The 18,830-nt window shown below is 42.1% G+C and overlaps 1 protein-coding gene across 10 annotated transcripts in view; it reads right to left on the bottom strand.

Annotated features, from left to right (window-relative positions):
• The window catches only part of amot (angiomotin), a 69,906-nt gene that overhangs the window by 19,552 nt on the left and 31,524 nt on the right, over positions 1–18,830 (bottom strand). For all 10 annotated transcript variants that reach the window (XM_030746869.1, XM_030746868.1, XM_030746866.1 and 7 more), the window contains 6 exons: positions 14,756–15,332; positions 14,053–14,197; positions 13,134–13,226; positions 8,038–8,183; positions 6,583–6,732; positions 2,445–2,641 (listed from right to left, as the gene is read on the bottom strand). In XM_030746869.1, coding sequence (XP_030602729.1) covers positions 2,445–2,641; positions 6,583–6,732; positions 8,038–8,183; positions 13,134–13,226; positions 14,053–14,197; positions 14,756–15,332 — 1,308 coding nt within the window. The remainder of the gene's footprint in view (positions 1–2,444; positions 2,642–6,582; positions 6,733–8,037; positions 8,184–13,133; positions 13,227–14,052; positions 14,198–14,755; positions 15,333–18,830) is intronic.

Here is an 18,830-nt window from a genome sequence, read left to right on the forward strand (position 1 = left end):
CAGATTGCATCACTTGGTTTAGCCAATGCATGTCTGTGTAGACCCAGTCTATGTAGACCAGGTCTTTCGAAGCCCACGAAGAACACAGACGCTGAAATTGGACATCCAGCCTTCATTATCAGCGTCACCTGCCCTCACCTGACCATATCTCTGTGGAAAAGCAGCTGTTATAATGGAGCCGAACTTTTGCTCTTTTTTGTGGTTTATTTAATGGCAGCTTTAATTCAAAATAAGCTGTTAAAACAAGTGTAACACATTTCAACATCATGGAATACAGCTGAGTGAATAATTATTTCCCAAATATATAAACAGCTCTCTAAGACATTAAAGTTAAATAAAACTATCCAGTTATGATGCTTAACTTTAAATTCAGTCAAACTGATTTGCTGAGGAACAAATGAAACACTGAAAAAACCAAACATCAGCCGTTAGAGATCCTCTGAGTGAGTTATATCTGTGTTTAACTTCCACTCAGCGGCGAAAGCCAGCGGGGGGTTGAAAACGATGTGCAGGCAGTCGGGCGTTCTCTCGGGGTATAGTGAGCCTCGATCGCCCGGTCAGCTGACAGCTAGCGAGGCGAAGTGGTAGAGCAGCGGCAACGGACAGCTCTGAAAACGTCGGCGCACTTTTGCAATTAAGCGATATCTTGATAAAACGAGTAGATGTTTGAGGTTTACACATTTACATTCTCGCCTGAAAACATCTTAAAAGATTATTTTGTGTCACAGAAAGTCATATTTAAAAGTGTTTGGCCGCTCTCCTCCACCATTGTCGCGTTTGAGTTTTGATGCGCAATGAATCATGGAATATGGTAGGCCAGCCTCTGGTTATTGCCTCGCTGTGACCTAATCGGCCTACAAATGCGGCCTTCGAAGGATGCGGAATTTGGACACTTCTAATGTCTAATGTGGCGTTTCCATTACTCAGCGCCGGTCGACGTGACTCGCCACGGTCTTGTTTTGTTTCCACTGCAACTGAGGACAACCTCATTGTGGGTGGAGTCGATATAGCAACGAGGGCAATAGTCTCTTAACATAATTTGTATGTGACTCACAACACAGAAATGGATGAGATAGATCCAAGCTAACATACTAAGGCCAGTTTACTATCATCATCATGCATAAGTCCCCTGTACAATGTTTTAATGGATAAAGGTTATCATTGTTAAGTATTAACCCTATACTGCCGAGCATGTTGTAATTGGCTCAGTGTACTTCAATAGTGCGCTGTTTGCTTACTTCTGGCAACAATTACTATAATAACCCTACATTGGGTGTGAAGTGCAGTTTCGCAGCTTTCAGAAACTGCACTTCTAAAACTTTGCATAATGCAAAGTTCCTTCAATCAGCCGTCTCAGTGCTCGATGTTAACCAGATGTTCACAACTAATAGAGGCAGGTAACGGGTGCTTTGGCAGTGATCGCCCGGCAGTATAGGGTTATAATATGTGTGCTGCGTGCAGGTTTCTGATGGCTCTCTTGTTGCAAAACCACCGCTGCAAACTGTCGGTTTAGGCATTCAACCAAGCCTCCCCGTGGTTTGCGTGCCTCCAGTTTCTTGCTGTTGCGTTTTAAAAATGGTGCGGTTGATTCGGTGGAAGGAGTTGCTGTCATGGCTCAACTAGTGATGACACTCCCTGGCCAATCAGCGGCTGACTGGGTACTAAAAAAGTGCCTGGTACGAGGTACTAATGGAAATGGCAACAGACCGTGCCGAGTTGAGCCTCGCTGAGTAGGTACTAATGGAAACGCGGCATAACATTCACACTCTGATGAATGCATCTGAGTATCAGTATCTTTCCCAAGGATGATTCATTCGACAAAGTAATAATAATAAATGGAACCATAGGACCATCTCACAGTCAGTGCTCGGGCCCTAGTTAAGTCCATTAGCCAACTAAGCATCTGAATGGAAGCCATCTAGAGTGGCCTGACTCCTGTCTTGCCTTTTGGTCCACATGATAAGGTAATCTAAACCAGTCAATTAACAAATCCCAGTCTTGTCCAGTAAGCCACGTGTCCTTGAAAGCTATATTATACTGGTCCCTAAACTCCACACTGAAATCTGTGGTGGAATGAGGGACAGTCACCTGTAGCTTGATATCTGTCACATGAGGCAAACCCTGAAATCAAGCTGCAACACTATTTCTCAGGTGCAGGCCAGCTGGTGGGGCTGCCCTGCACACTAGGTTATAAATGTCGAGAAGTGCACGACCAGCTGAAACTACACCAGTAGATGTGACATCAGTTGTGCAAAGGTGAAGACAGTAAGCATAAACTAAGTGTTAGTGTCTGAACTCTTATTTCAAAGTAACACTAGATTAGATATTATTGGGAAAATCTTCTGGTTTGGACTAAACCTCTACTGCTTCAAGATCCTAACAACTGCAACAAGCAATAAGACATCAGTGTATGAAAAAAAACACCTAAAAAATTTGCAATGTACCTCTGTGTAGCAACAGATGCAGCAGCATCCAGGGCAAACTGCCTCATTACACTTTCCTCCAAGTATTTCTGCTCCCACTTGGTCATGTCAGCCTCCAGAGCTAGAATCCGCTCCTCCTTTTCCCTCAGGTGCTCCATTAGGGCTGTGGTGTTGTATTCTGATGAGATCGCACCACTGGTTTGAGAGCCTCCCTGACGCTGGAAGGGATATATATATATATATGCACATGTATTTAGTGGGGGAAATAATTATTTGATCTCCTGCTGAATTTGTAAGTTTGCTCACTTCCAAAGAAATGAACAGTCTCTAATTTTTACAGTAGTTTAATTTTAATGGAGAGATACAGAATATCAACCACAAATCCAGAAAAAACACAGTACATAAAAGTTATAAATTGATTTGCATGTCATTGAACAAAATAAGTATTTACTCCCCAAGCAGAACATGACTCAGTACTTGGTGGAGAAACACTTTGTTGGTGAGCACAGCAGTAAGACATTTCTTGTAGTCGGTCATCAGGTCTGCACACATCTCAGGAGGGATTGTGGCCCACTCCTCTTTACAGAAACTCTCTTTAGGTTTCCTGGCTGCTGCTTGGTAACTGGAAGCTTCAGCTCCCTCCACAGATTATCCATAAGATTGCGGTCTGGAGGCTGGCAAAAGGATGGTAAATGGATTGGTTCTTTATAGCGCCTTTCTACTCTACTTTCAGCACCATCTAAGTGCTTTCTATCTAACATTCACCCACACAACCACACTGATGAACACATCAGGAGTAGGGTTTAATATTTTTCCCAAAAATGACATGAATCAAATCCTGGGAAAAGATGAGCCATTTACCGGGAACCCCGGGAAAAAGTTTTTTTATTTTAATTAGCCCTTCTGTAGCCTGTGTCGGGCTTAACCTATTTTGATATTGTAGAGGTAGCTTTCCAGCTATGTCCTGTTATGCCCAGTAGGGGGCAACGTTGGCTTGATTAATGCAATAAAACCTGCATCTCGGCATTTGAGTGCTCGAGCTATGCGGTGTTGTATCGTTCCTCAACACTCCCTTAACAAATATAATTCAAATATTCCTGCATTGTTCATGGAATTATACCAAGATATTTTACAACTGCTGGTGCAAAACAATACGGTTCATCTCCACAGCATTGATAAAGGCTCAGCCACGCTGTCGTGCACACCGTTCCACCAGTGGAACGCTTTAATAGTCATTGAAAAGTTAACTACCGTACTACACTATAATATGACATAACACAGGGCCTTGAGTAATGCACTACGACTTGGTCATTGCCATTCTGGCAACAGCAAATTTATAACGCCGTGTCTGAGGGTTAAAGTAGGTTCGCTGTGAATCGTCTATTGAAAAACTGGCCAATCCTTATAGCCTAAAAAATATACATTTGACTCAACTCCATTTTAAAAGCGAAATATGTTAAAGCAATCTATTTCATGATAATTTCTTCACACATTAGGCCCGTATCCTAATTCATGATTGTTAGTAAGCGGCTGCAAACGAGGAAAAGAAACACTCGAAGTTAAACCCGTCTTAACGTTTCCCGGGAAACGGGATATGGTTCTGATCGCATTTCCCGGGAATCCCGGGTCCCGGGATTAAACCCTGGGTTCAGTGTCTTTCCCAAGAATACGACTCGAGCAGCCATGGACCAAATCACCAACCTGCCGATTACCTGCTCTACCTCCTGAGCTACAGCCACCCCAAACGAATTTAATTCATGACATCAACTAAGGAAAGTCAAAAATCTTATTGACAGTTTGACAAAAACATTATATGGAAGCCATTTTTCCGACAGCTGACCCACTGTCTCACACCTCATCATATCTCAGAACCTGATGAAGCCACTTACATAAATCAGCTCCCCAGTGGAAGGCTTTCAGTTCACGAGAACAACCACAATATTACGTTTTCATGGATGGTTTAGATGTATGGGACTTCCACCTTTTCCTCCTGCATCCTCATCTTCTTCACCATCATTATCAGGTATCCTGCCCTGCTGCAGCTCCTCTTCCTCCCTTGCTGCCAGTTTTTTTACATCATACTCCTCTGCCGACGCCTAGGCAACACGCGTGTAGAAGGTGTCCTGGCCATCATTAATGATGCTGTCCAGTTTGGGGTTGATTACGGTCATCTGCTCTTTCTTTGTCCAGGGTTTCGAGGCCCCATTACTCCAAAAAAGTATGTCTGCAGCAGACCTCATCCAGACAGAAACAGAACAGCTGGCACTTCACCATCTCCACCTGTCTGATACCTATTCTGAAGTAGATGTACTGAAACTTGTACTCCAGCTGATCCAAGTCCTACAGCACTACTGCTGTACAGACTGATGATATCTGTGACCTGCTGGGAAGTAAACCGCCACTTTGAGGAACATCACCGCATTTTTTAAATCACTTCAAAGGTACAGTCAGGATCCTGAGGTCATGGGCCACCACTCTCTAAAGACTGCCTTCAACTAACCATATTTTCTGCAGGCTGCTTATGTGCTGCTGCAGCTGTGTCTCTTTAACTTTGTGCACACTGGATGGGTTGAGGCCCAAGACAAACAGAGCTGTGAGGGTTGGCAGGATGTGTATAGCTGCACCTCCTCCTCTGACACTGGACAGCGACTCATATATCTCTACTTGACTGTCCATAAAGCCCATACCAATAAAAGAGCATAGGGACAGCTCAGTCACTGGTTTCCCAGGTGGAGGATTCAGGTCTTCTCTGAATCATTTGGATGTTCACTGGCAAACTTAAGACTGGCCAGTACATGTGCCTTCTTGAGCAGGGGTGCCACAGAAGTGGCACAAGATTACACTCCATTATGGCGTAGAGCAGGGAGCCTCAAATCCAGGCCTCGAGGGCCGGTGTCCTGCAGGTTTTAGATGTGTCTCTGCATCAACACACCTGAGTCAAATATAGAAGTCATTAGCAGGACTCTGGAGAACTTGACTGCATACTGAGGAGGTAATTCAGCCATTTGATTCAGGTGTGTTGGATCAGGGACACATCTGATACCTGCAGGACACCAGACCTCGAGGCCTGGATTTGAGGCTCCCTGGCGTAGTGTTACCAATGGTGGTCTTGGTGACTGTGGTCCCAGCTGCCTTCAGATCATTAACAAGCTCCTCCCGTGTAGTGTCTCATGATCATCCTCATCTCATGAGAGAAGATCTAGTATGGAGCTCCAGACTGACCTTCTCACCAGGCTTCTTGCTGATGGTCTTGTAGCCCATTCCAGCTTTTTGCAGGTCTACAGTCTTGTGCGCTGATATCCTCTGAAAGCTCTTTGGTCTGGCCCATGTTGGTGGAGAGGTTGGAATGGAAGAACTTGATTGCATGGACAGGTGTGCTTTATATACATAATGAGCTGAGATCAGGAGTATCAACCCGGCAGGCCAGAGTTCTTGTTGGGTTGTGGAGTCTCAAATACACATTTCATTCAATGACTTGCAAATAAATGTTTAACTTTTATGTGATGCGTTTTTTTCTGGATTTTTGTTGATATTCAAGTAAATTAAACAGTTGACTAAAAGCTTCTTTTTGGTCTTTTTTTCTTTCGTTTTCATCCTCAACATGTAACAATCCATAGCTGTGAAAAGCACAGTAAAGTGTTAAGAAGTCATCAGTAAAATACCTGTTAAACTTAACAGGGCATTTGTTCTGTCTTAGAACTGATACATGCAAAGGGTTCACTTCACTATTAATAACTGCATACACCTATATACACCTAAGTCATAAATGGTAAATGGTAAATGGACTAGTTCTTATATAGCGCTTTTCTACTCAGTCAGAGCACTCAAAGCACTTATACAACACGTTTCTTACATTTACCCATGCACACCCATTCATACAAGCACTTCCATGTTAACTAAGCTAAGTGCTTTTTAATTATATAACATCCACACACATTCACACTCCGATGGAACGGTCGGAGAGCAACTTGGGGTTAAGTATCTTGCCCAAGGATACATTGGCATGTAGCCTGGAGTAGCCAGGAATCGAACCGCTGACCTTCTGATCAGTAGGTGACCTGCTCTACCTACTGAGCTACAGCCACCCCGTATAATAAAGTCATAAGAAAGATATAAGCAGGGTTTTTTGGTGATAGTGAGCCAACACATCTGGTCTTACCTGTTGCATACGCAGAGACTCCAGCTCTCTCTCCAGCCTTGTACGAAGTCGGTGTTCAAGCTGTTCTCGCTTCTCGCAGGCTGCTTGGAGCTGAGCCAGAGCCTGCTGCATTCGCTCTACCTTCTCCACGTAAACCTGCTTCTTCTTCAGCTGCACACACATTAAAGCATTGCAAAACACAATATTTTAAGTCTCAATCCATGCATAGTTATGCTCAGTAGCTATTATTACAATATTATTAAATCTCCAAACAAATATGAATGATTCTTCTCATGTTCATAGCATGTAATCTGGGTGCCCTCCATTCATTGTTGCTGTTCAATAAACTAAATAAAATGTAAGTATCCATGAAAAGGTTTATTTAGTGTGTATAGTACAGAAAGAGAGTGATGAGTTTTCTTGTCATTGATTGGCTGTATTGCACAAACTAAAGAGAATTCATATCCAAGACAAATGATTCTTGTTCACCACCAAATGGAAGTGTCCAAGGTCAGGAATATTCTGACTACATGGTCAGGAGTAACCACGGTCATAAAAAGCATGAAATACGTGAATGCATCAGCACCTCATGGCAGTGGCCATTTACTCATGTTAGCAAATGGTGATACAAAGGCCCCGGCCAGGATCCTAATGTGGGAGTCAACCAATAGGACCACTTCCTACATGGTCATAGCCAATGAAATCATTACAATCACCTTCTATTCATGTAGTGGTATGCACTTTGTATCCTGTTAGAAGGTGGTGGCAAAGGGATATTTTAAGCTAACACATTATTTGGCATTTCATGAAATTCTTTATTTTTAGAATTTTGCACACGCAAAAATGTACCACTACTGAAACTCTTACGTTAATAGCAAGGTCAAATGTGACCTTGACCACAGTTTGGGTGAAGACCCATTAGGTGATCACTGCGAGCATTACCTGGTCTGGAGAAGATTATGTTCAGTGTTTCTGTTTGAAATCAGAAGTCCCACTTTTTCACCTGTTCTTTTGTTTAGCTACAGTAGGCGTCACAGACTCTCTTCTGAAGACATGTTTTATATGGAGCTTTTTAATATACCTTACTAGAGCCAACAAATGAAGCCCAGCTGTAAAGTTACAGCAGCACAAACTGGAAGTAACTGGAATTTGGATACATTCAATTAGTGATGCAGAAAATGGTTTTATGGTTGGTTCTGATGTTGAGTCTTTTTTTACACTGCTGAAATTGCAGCTACTGGAACATATTCAAAAACTAATTGGTTACATTTGCAGGCCTTTGTCACCAAGAATACCTATTAAATCAAGGAACTATACTAGAGTCTGCTTCTATGTAATGACGTCCACTTATTGCATTAAACAAATAAGCATAAGCCAAAGTGGCTTTTTTATTTAATCAGAATAAAGATGTTCTGGTAAAGGTAGCAAAAGCAGAACAGTGTAATTAAAAAACAAGGGATACAGTAAGTTTCATACCTCCTCCTCTAATTTGACCACTTTGGCCTGGGCATTGTTCAGTGCCTGGTCTCTGATCTCGATGTGCCTTCTCTGGTCCTCTGTGGTCGATCGTAGCGCATTGAGTTCCATCTCCAGCTTCTCCTTCTCACGCAGTGTTTCTTTGTCTGAATACACACAGAACAATATGAACACATACAAGTACTATACATTTTCCTCCTTATTTTGCAGATGGTTGATTTTATGTACACCATAAATTAACCATATTACATTTCAACTCATAGATGAAAACAGCCCAAACTTGTGGCATCCCTGTCGCTACAGCAGACCTGAAGTGCAGATATGGCATAAACACTTAATTCACCTAATACCTAATGACTGTCAGTTAACTAAATAGTAAATATACTTCTGTCAGTACCACTTTACTCAAAACAGGGCTGGTTTCCATCCATCCATTGATTTTCTTCTGCTTCAGCTCTCTCAAAATAAATTCCTAACATGATGTGATTGGTTGGTGTATGACTGCCATTTGAAAAGCTAAACTTTTCTCTACTTTTCAACCAAGTAACATGAGAAAAACAAATTCAATTCAATTCAGTTTAACTCCATTCAATTTTATATATATGTAGCACCAAATCACAACACTTGCCTCAAGGTGCTTTATATTGTAGGTAAAGATCCTACAATAATAATGTGAACCCCCCAGCAGACTAGGCCTATAGCAGCATAACTAAGGGATGGTTCAGGGTCACCTGATCCAGCCCTAACTATAAGCTTGATCATAAAGGAAAGTTTTAAGCCTAATCTTAAAAATAGAGAGGGTGTCTGTCTCCTGAATCCAAGCTGGGAGCTGGTTCCACAGAAGAGGGGCCTGAAAGCTGAAGGCTCTGCCTCCCATTCTACTCTTAAGTATCCTAGGAACCACAAGTAAGCCAGCAGTCTGAGAGAGAAGTGCTCTGTTGGGGTGATATGGTACTATGAGGTCTTTGAGATAAAATGGGGCCTGATTATTCACCTGCACACAGTGCCAAATCTAATCAAGAATCAAGAATCAAGAATGCCTTTATTAGTCCCACAAATGGGGAAATTGCAGTTAACAGAACATCCATCCAAACATAAACATAACACAGACAGGGGGGGACAGATGTCTGAGGTCATGCAACCTTTTCACAACGGCGCTACCTTTAGCAGAGAGACAGAAAGAGATACATTGGGATAGTTAGGTTCAAAAAAATCATCTCATACTGTGTTCATAAAGAACACCTTACGAGGTTCCAAAAAACACCTCAGCAAAAAGCATATTGCACATATAAAGCCGGGATAGCAGTATGGTGGGTAGGGTCAGGGTCAGGAGGGGATGCAGACGGAGACGAGAGGGTGGGGGCATTGTGGAGCCCAGATACCAGCTCCCAGGCAAACAGTTTGCTGATAGTGATGGAAGTTCATCAGCAGCCTTGGTACACCAGATCCAGCTTCACAAATCACAGAGAGGGCTGAGGGGGAGGGCGGCCGTCACACATAGCTCTGGAGAGATATGATTGCCAGCCAAGGCCGGCTAGGGAGCCGAATTCTGATAATGCAGATGTTGTTTTGGAACAGGCTGCTTGTTTTTTTCAACAGCCTTCAGTCTCACTGGGAAACCATTCAATAAATCCAATAATCCAAATTCATTAGTTACCGTCCTCACTGTGCAGAACCGTACCTTATCTCCAGATCGAACCCCTCTCACCTGCTACTCCCCAAGTCTACGGCTCAGGTTCATCAGGCTTTGAGTCTGAGTCTGTACCATTCTGGTCAGCCCATCCACCTGGGTCGGCAGCCTCTGCAGATGTCGAACTGCCGTCCAGGTTTTCTTGATTTCTCGGTAAATCAGGTATCCTCCAAGCCCAAACAGAAAAGATACCGCTACCAGATAGCTAAATATGTAAGCGTCTTCCACGTCTTCCACCTCGAGGGCCGAGAAGCACACAGGTCTCCACGAGCTCCAAGAGTCGATGACGTATCCAACCGGGTCTGTTCCACTCGGACACGCAGGCTCCCCTTTCCCAGATCTCATAGTGGAAAAAATTCGATCAATGGTCTTGAAGGCCCAGTTTGCCAAATCCATATTGCTCTCAATCTTATTCTTATTCGAACAGTGTGCAAGAGACGCTCTCACAGCAAGCAGCAAGCAGGAAAGATAGGGAGGGCAGGGAGAGAGATAGAATGCGACCGTCCCCGTCAGAGGCTGGAGCAAGAAAAAAAAAAAAAATTTATGACCTGCACCTGTACATTGTCTGCTTTTCCCTTAGTTCTCTCTTGCGTTGTCCCTCATGGTAGTGTGGCCTCCTGTTCTGTGTTCCTTGTGTCTACTGAGTTTTAATATTTACATTTGCTCCCCAAGCTCCACGTGTTTGGTGAGAATCCAGAAATAAAGGTGTGTGTTAGAGTCCGACTCTTGAGTCCTGCATCTTTGGTTCCACATCCTGCCTACCACTGAGCCAGAGTGGGGCAAAGTCCCACATTATTTTCACCCAAAATCAGTAATAATTTGCATACCTTGGCACATGTCACTTCCTGAAGACAACCCCCACTAGGGTTTAAATACCTGGGACTCGTCACCATTTGTTTTTAAAACTGAAGGCAGCTTTCTGATAAGAGGTGAAACATCTTCAAGAAACTTAAAGAAGTCCAGTTGCCTTTTTCAAGCTCCAGAGACCATCTACAAGGATGTTAAAATCACTCACTGTAATTATTTTATCTGAACTGAGCACTAAATCAGATAAAAAGTCTGAGAAATCAAAACGGAACTCTGAGTAAAGGCCAAGTGAACAACAGATAACAAAAAAAATGGTCACAGTTAGGCTGTGTGGTGGGAAGGGTAGGACCCAAATGCAGGACACTGAAACTGGAGCTAAACTCTAACAGGTTTAGTTGCTGGCGGCTCACAGGATAAATAAGCAAAAACTCAAAACACAACAAAATCTCAACCAAGGCTGAAAAACACAAAAACAAGCCTGGGAGAACCAGGGAAAAACTAAACTGGGAAACACACAACAGGAAAGGGGAAACACTGAAGATGACGCAACAATGAACAGAAGAAAACTGAGGGTTTAAATATACATCAGGTAATCAGGGCAAGTGGAAACAACAGGGATCAGCAGGCGAAACAAATGAAAGTAATAACACAGAGGACGTAAAACTAAACACAAAGTACAGAGAACATGGGACCATCAAAATAAAACAGGACACACCTAACAAGGTATACGCAGACTTAACACGAGGGACTGGCAGACAGAGGAAACTAAAGACAGACACAGACACAGGACAGAGACGCACACTAGACACCACACTGGGAATAAAACTCAATACAAAGACACAGGAGGTCAGGAACATGACAAAAGGACAAAACGGACACAAGAACACAGATGCAGAGGAGACAGGGACAAAAACTGGTTTATGAGTTTTTCATTAAGGGTGTACAAGAGTCAGGCCTTCAAATGAATTCAATCTCTGTCTGGGTCTTTGGCTGATTAATAAGGTGAAGTGGAAAATTGCTGCTACTCCTCCTCCTTGACCTGTGCTTCACTTAGTATGACTCGGGCTGTTGATTAATTCAAAGTAGCACATTTATCCTGCTGTAACCACGTCTCTCTAAGGAAGAATGAATATGTTGATCAATTATTAAATCATTTACTAATCCTCAATTAATCCTCAATTAAGGCAGACAGAACTGCAGTAAGGTGGTGCAGTGGTTAGCACTGCTGCCTCACAGTTAGATTACCATCTGGAAGGCCTGGGTTCGATTCCACCTCTCTCCCTCTCTCTGTGTGGAGTGTGCTTGCGTGGGTTTCCTCCCACATTCCAAAGACATGCACTTACTGGGGTTAGGTTCACGCTCTCATTCGCCCATAGGTACGAATGAGAGCATAAGTGTGAGTGTGAAAGGTTATTTGTCTCTCTGTCTTGGCCCTGTGACAGGCTGGCGACCTGTTCAGGGTGTACCCTGCCTCTCGCCCTATGACAGCTGGGATAGGCTCCAGCCCCCCCGTGACCCTGAAAAAGGATAAGCGAATGGATGGATGGATGGAGAACTGCAGTAAGACCCCCTCGCAGAAAAGGTCAGGCATCAATAACAGACATTACATTGATAAAGTAGAGCGTGAAACGAATTGATCAAGGGACATTATACATTAACTTCATATATGATGATATATATGTATTTTACAGATTTAGCCAGGAAGGCTCATCTTCATCTGCAGCCCCAGAGCATTGATGTATCAGTGAGGAGGAACATACTTTAAGTTATGTTTTGTTTGTTATGTCTACATAATTACCGTATTTTCCGGAGTATAAGTTGCACTTTTTTTCATAGTTTGGCCGGGGGTGCAACTTATACTCCGGAGCGACTTATATGTGAAATTATTAACACATTAACCAAAATACTCCAGCCACTTGACATCTCCGTGAACCGGAGCTTTAAGGCAGTCTTGTGGGATTATGGATGGAGAGCACAGCTTCAACTGGGAGAATGTGCCACCCAACTTTCCTGGAAGTCATTGGATGGATCAACAAAGCGTGGGCTTCATCGACAACCAAAACCATCCTGTCAGGATTCAGAAAGGCCTTTAATCCATTATTATTCTAAATTGCCTTTCAAGATGAACTGTCTGTTCTTGGTCTTGGATTTTATCAAATAAATTTCCCCCAAAAATGCGACTTATAGTCCAGTGCGACTTATATATGTTTTTATCTTCTTTATTATGCATTTTTTGGCTGGTGCGACTTAATTGGACGGTAAGGTAAAGAAGACATGAATTGTTCACATGAAATTATTTAAGAAGCTTACCTAAGTAAAACAGTTGTGTGTCTTACATATTCTGTCAAACAATAAAACTGTCCAGATATTGAATAAGTTCACTGAATTATTGTCTGGATAGTTGCCAGGTTGCTTCAACCAGGTCAGAAAACAGAGTGAGTTTACATTAATGCACAGCATCCTCTAAAACATGCATTTTTACCCCCCCCCCCCCTTTTGACAGGTGTTATATGAGAAATAATAACTATCATTCCTCAGAAAGATAGTGTGGGTTGTTGATTTGAGGCTTGTTGTGTGTGTGTGTGTGTGTTGCACTTACTCTGTGCCAGAAGCTGGGAGATGGTTTTACGGTTGTCCTCTGAGCCGTCACACTCCTTAGCAGCAAGCTGCTTATTTGCTGTCTCCATGCGCTCTTAAAAACAACAGCACATAATATAAATTCTTGCTGATGATTCTGGAATGCTTTCCGTGGTTAATGAAAAGGTGAGCTGGCCAGTGGATTCCTTCTTTTTAAGAATATACCAGATGGTTAATTTGGCCAGTCCAAAAAATGTCCTGTCTCTCTGATGGGTTTATTTTGGTTTTTCAGCCTAACAACAGTCTACGTCACCTGCATCAGCATCTCGTTGGACCTCATATTGAGACTTCCAGTGAACAGCTACAAGTTCAACACTTGGACACAATCCAGATATTGTATCGTTTTAATGTGCTGTGACATAACCAGGGAACAGGACTCAACATGATATGGCTGTGAAACAGCTTGCCTTTCAGCTGTCCAATTACTATTGTGTTTGTGAACATGGAGGACAATGCATAAAAATGGCTATAATTCCTAAAACATTAATTAAATACTTTAATTAAACCCATTTAATTAAACCTGAAAATTAGCACATGATCACATCTTGACTGATGGATTTAAAACCACTGAGGAAGAGTACAAGTTACAAAAAATGTTACTGTCCAAAAATCTATAACTGTATATAACTTATGTTAGGGGGACATAAATATGTTCACACCCTCACACTGTGGGGAACTGCCTCCCTTTTTGGGACAAATGCAAGCCCAACCTTCCTGTTCCTGTATTTCCATAACTGCTACTCTAACTAGCAGCTGAGGCAGAGTACACCTATTATTTGTCACAATAACTTTTAGTATGAGAAACAGTTTAAACAATTTAACGAAGGTAAATGGTAATTTAGAACATTTCTGCTTGGCTGTGCAATGTCCCGCATTCTCACCTCGGAGGTCTCTGTTGAAGTCATGCAGCCGGCGCACCTCTAGCTCTAGCTTGTTCCTCATAGTTTTTTCCAGGGCCTCCCTTTTGGAGGAGGACTTGGCAAGGTTTTCATAGGCCTCTGAGACCAGCTGGATCTCCGATTCCAACTGTTTATGGACAGAGAGTGAAAGGATATGTGAAAGAGATATATTTTTCTTTCCCAATTTTCCATTTATACCAATTTTTAACCAACTACTGGTTAAAACTGACCTTACCAGTAACACCACTGTATACTGAGCTGTCATTTGTTAGCAGTTGTACCTTCATGCCCCCAAAACAAATGTTCAACCAAAGCATTCAGGAATGCTTAAAGACAAAAAATAAAGTTTCTAATTAAATAGCTTATGATCATTATTATTATTATTTATTATTATCCCTATCCCTTGCTGTTAAGCTGAAATTATCAGCTGCATGTTTGAATATGTACCCTGGTTATTCTACTCTATAGCACAGTTTGAAATGGTAGAATTTAAACCTCACATTCAACACTTCAGTCTGAACTAAAAGCTGAAGCTTATTTCCCTGCTGGAAGATGCTGGTATGTTTAGTGGGCAACACTGTTGCCTGTCTGCACATGCCTCTCGTGTATCTCGCTGCTCCATTCACAAACAAATGACGGCTGAACATGTAACTATCCCTTAAAGCTGTTTTGCAGGAGATATTACCTTTTGTAGTTTAGTTACTTTTTCGCGACAGGCCTCCATTTCCTGTCTTAACATCCTGTTCTCCTCTGTCAGCATATCTACCATCTGCTGGGCACGGGCCATCATTGCAAAGGGTTCCCCTTGCAGGTGGGAGTAGGAGTGTGCCAGGGGGAAAGGTCCAGAATGGACCGACACCTGGGGTTGGGGAGGTCCTTGGAACTGCTGTTGTTGCTGTTGCTGGTAAAAATGGTGCGCCTGCTGCTGCTGATGGTGCATCCTTGGTGTGGAGCCGTAGGGGTCAGGAGGAAAACCATGGCTCCTTTGTTGTGCTGGGTGAACAGACCCTGACATAAAAGGTTCAGCTAATTGGTGGGAGCCAGTAGTTTGTGGACTACGAGGGCCAGTGCTGAGTAAGGGCTCTCCCTGGTTCTGAGGTTGCTGATGAGGGAATGAAGGATGAGAGGAGTGGGAGGCACTCAGCATGCTGCTAAGAGTGGAGGATTGAGTACGAGATAAGGAGCCCACCGAGGTGACAGAGGAGGTGGGACTGTGCTGGTGAAGGGCCCGATGGGTGTGAACTAAGCCCTCCTTACTGGACCTGAAGAAAGTATGGTTACACATCTTTCAGGCATTTGTCTTTAGAGAATGATGAACATTTATTATCATACAGCTGACAATGGAAATGGACAATGTGAAGGTCTTTGTTTAATAATAGAGATGGTATGTGGACTAGCTTCACACACACACACACACACACACACACACACACACACACACACACACACACACACACACACACATTTATATATATATATATATATATATATATATATATATATATATATATATATATAAACCCATAACCCTCAAGGGCAACAATAACTATTATTTGGAAAACATCCATGATTCTAAAAGCACACTATGAATGACAGTAACAGTGTGAATGACAGCTAACTAATATTATTTCAATGAATTATATTAATTTAGCACTCAGGTCATGTTTAATGATAGCATAGTACAGGACTACACTAGATGTTTTTTTCCTAAATATTTTGCAGCCAGAGGTCAATGGCTGGAAATGAACCCGGCTGCTGTATTTCTGTGCATGATAACCATTTGGCTACTGAGCTGAAGGACTGTTTATATTCTGCTTTTGATACTGTGACCCACCATATGCAATATTTTGCCAAAAGTATTCACTCATCTGCCTTCAGTCACATGAACCAGAGTAACATCTTAATCCAGAGGCTTTAATATGATGTGGGCCCTTTGCAGCTAGAACAGCTTCAGCTCTTCTGGGAAGTCTTTCCACAGTTTTAGGAGTGTTTATGGGAATTTTTGACCATTCTTCCAGAAGCACATCTGTGAGGTCAGACTCTGATGTTGGAGAGAAGGCCTGGCTCACAGTCTCCACTCTAATCCATCCCAAAGGTGTTCTATCAGGCTGAGGTCAGGACTCTGCGCAGGCCAGTCAAGTTCTTCCACACCAAACTGGCTCATCCATGTCTTTATGGAGCTGCTTTGTGCTCTGGTGTGCAGCCATGTTGGTACAGGAAGGGGCCATCCCCAAACTGTTCCACAGAGTTGGAGCATCAAACTGTCACCCCCACACTGACTTGTCTGACTACACTGGCACCTGGATTTAATGATTTGGACGGTGAGTGAATACTTTTGGTAGTATAGTGTATGTATACTCGGAGGAATATACTATGATCCAGTAAAATGTCCCTTCAGTACGTCCTTACCAATAAACCTTTTACATACATTTTTTTGCAGTTTCAATAAAAACTGTACATCATTATTGGATTTAAATTGCTTTTTTTAATACCAGTAAAATTGGTGAAATCTCCAGAATGATTTTTCTGGGATTTTGATTTAAACTCAAATTATTAATCATTAATTAAAATAATATGTTCAAGCTATGGTAATTGAGTAGTTCTTATTTCAGGTAATACCAAACTGTCACAACACAACTTCTTGAAAGCACAAGGCTGATGAGATATTTGCTCAAAAGCACCAACATTTTTTTTACAGGTTTAAATTTGTATGAAATTTTGCATAATACTTATGGTTGAATTTATGCCACTTGAAATCCATTAAAATTGTGCTATTGTGGAGCAGCCGACAGAAATGCATGCTTTATAGAGTCTAAGCAGCAGAATTTACATAAACAATCTATCAAGTTAAATTACACTGCCTGGCCAAACAAAAAGTCGACACCAAAAAAAAAAAGGTCACACACTAATATTTCGTTGGACTTCCTTTAGCTTTGATTACAGCATGCATTTGTTGTGTCATTGTTTCGATAAGCTTCTGCAATGTCACAAGATTTATTTCCATCCAGTGTTACATTCATTTTTCACCAAGATCTTGCAGTGATGATGGCAGATTCTGACCACTGCACAAAGCCTTCTCCAACACATCCCAAAGATTCTCAGTGGGGTTGAGGTCTGGACTCTGTGGTGACCAATCCATGTGTGGAAATGATGTCTCATGCTCCCAGAACCACTCTTTCACAGTTCGAGCCCGATGAATCCTGGCATTGTCATTTTGGAATATGCCCGTGCCATCAGGGAAGGAAAAATCCATTGATGGAATAACCTGGTCATTCAGTATATTCAGGTGGTCAGCTGACCTCATTCTTTGAGCACATAATGTTGCTGAACCTAGACCTGACCACCTGCAGCAACCCCAGATCACAGCACTGCCCCCCACAGGCTGGTACAGTAGGCACTCGGCATGATGGATGATGCTCTTACTTTCACTATTGAACACAGCCCTGAGTGCTACTGTTGTTTTTCTTCGATTTGATTTCAGCAAATGTTTAAGTGATCGCCGATCACGATCATTCAGGGGTTTTTTCCAGCCACATTTCTGCCTTGAAGTCGATGGGTCCCCACTATCCTTCCAGTTTGTAATAATGCGTCGGACAGTTCTTAACCCAGTTTTAGTTTCTCCAATCTCCTCAGATGGTTTCTCTGCTTGATGATTTGACCCTTCTCAAACACACTGACATCTTTTCCACGAACACGCGATGTGTCTTTGGACGTGGTTGTTTAAGAAACTCATTGCACCAGTTGGGGTTAAATAACTTGTTGCCAGCTGAAAGATAATCGGCCATGCAATAATTATCCAATAGGAGGCTCGTACCTGTTTGCTTAGTTAAATCCAGGTGGCAACTTTCTTGTTTTTTGGCCAGGCGGTGTATAACTCATCTCAAAATAAAATAGTGTTTTGTCATTTGTGTTACACAAACACTTGCTGGTATGTACCTTTTCTGACATGTGATGTCACCAAGTAAACATGCTGAGAAAACTGATCTAGCCTAAAGGTGCAGTAGCTAAAATCATACTACTGATTTCATTGGGCCAAGTCATCATCTTCAAAATGTTGCACAGTAGAGGAGTGAGTGTGTAAACGGCTAAAATTATATTTACTATATGCTACGGTTCCAAATTTCAAAGCTTTACTTGTCTCCTACACTCACACTACAGCAACACTGCATTAAATGCTTCTTGTTTAGATACGTGCTGGTAGCCTAAGAGTCACTTCAGACTGATTTTATTCAGGCAGCATCTTTGCCTTTCTCAATTTCTTGAAACAAATGTAATATTTGATGACTTATATTTAGTGAAAAAAGTTTTGTTTTTTTAGAAAAACTATTTATAAAACTATATTTTTGCACTTAAATTTTATATCAGAAATATAGGACTAGTAATAAAACCTAAAATATTGCCTAGCATGATAATTGGAAAGAATACCAATAACATTTCTACATACCTCATACCATCACTGCAAAATAATCCATTTAATTAATAGTCATAAACACTGTATACATTTACATACAGACTTAGATTTTTTAACATGTGCGTCCTTATCCCAGTCTGATTCACTGGCTGGTTTGATTGCTTAATGTGTGGGACTTGTTTTGGAGTAACGTGGGAAAACTGCAGCTTCAGCTGCCTTTGTTCAGAGAAAATATTCATACCTTTTGTCTTCAAAGGAATGGCATCAAACCCAGGAAGATCATGCTGCAGCTTGTCCTGCTGTAATTAAATTTGTTGTGTTCATGGCTGTCTAAATCCAGTTTGCTCTG

The sequence above is a fragment of the Archocentrus centrarchus genome, chromosome 14 (assembly GCF_007364275.1).
Source record: "Archocentrus centrarchus isolate MPI-CPG fArcCen1 chromosome 14, fArcCen1, whole genome shotgun sequence".
Lineage (NCBI taxonomy): Eukaryota > Metazoa > Chordata > Actinopteri > Cichliformes > Cichlidae > Archocentrus > Archocentrus centrarchus.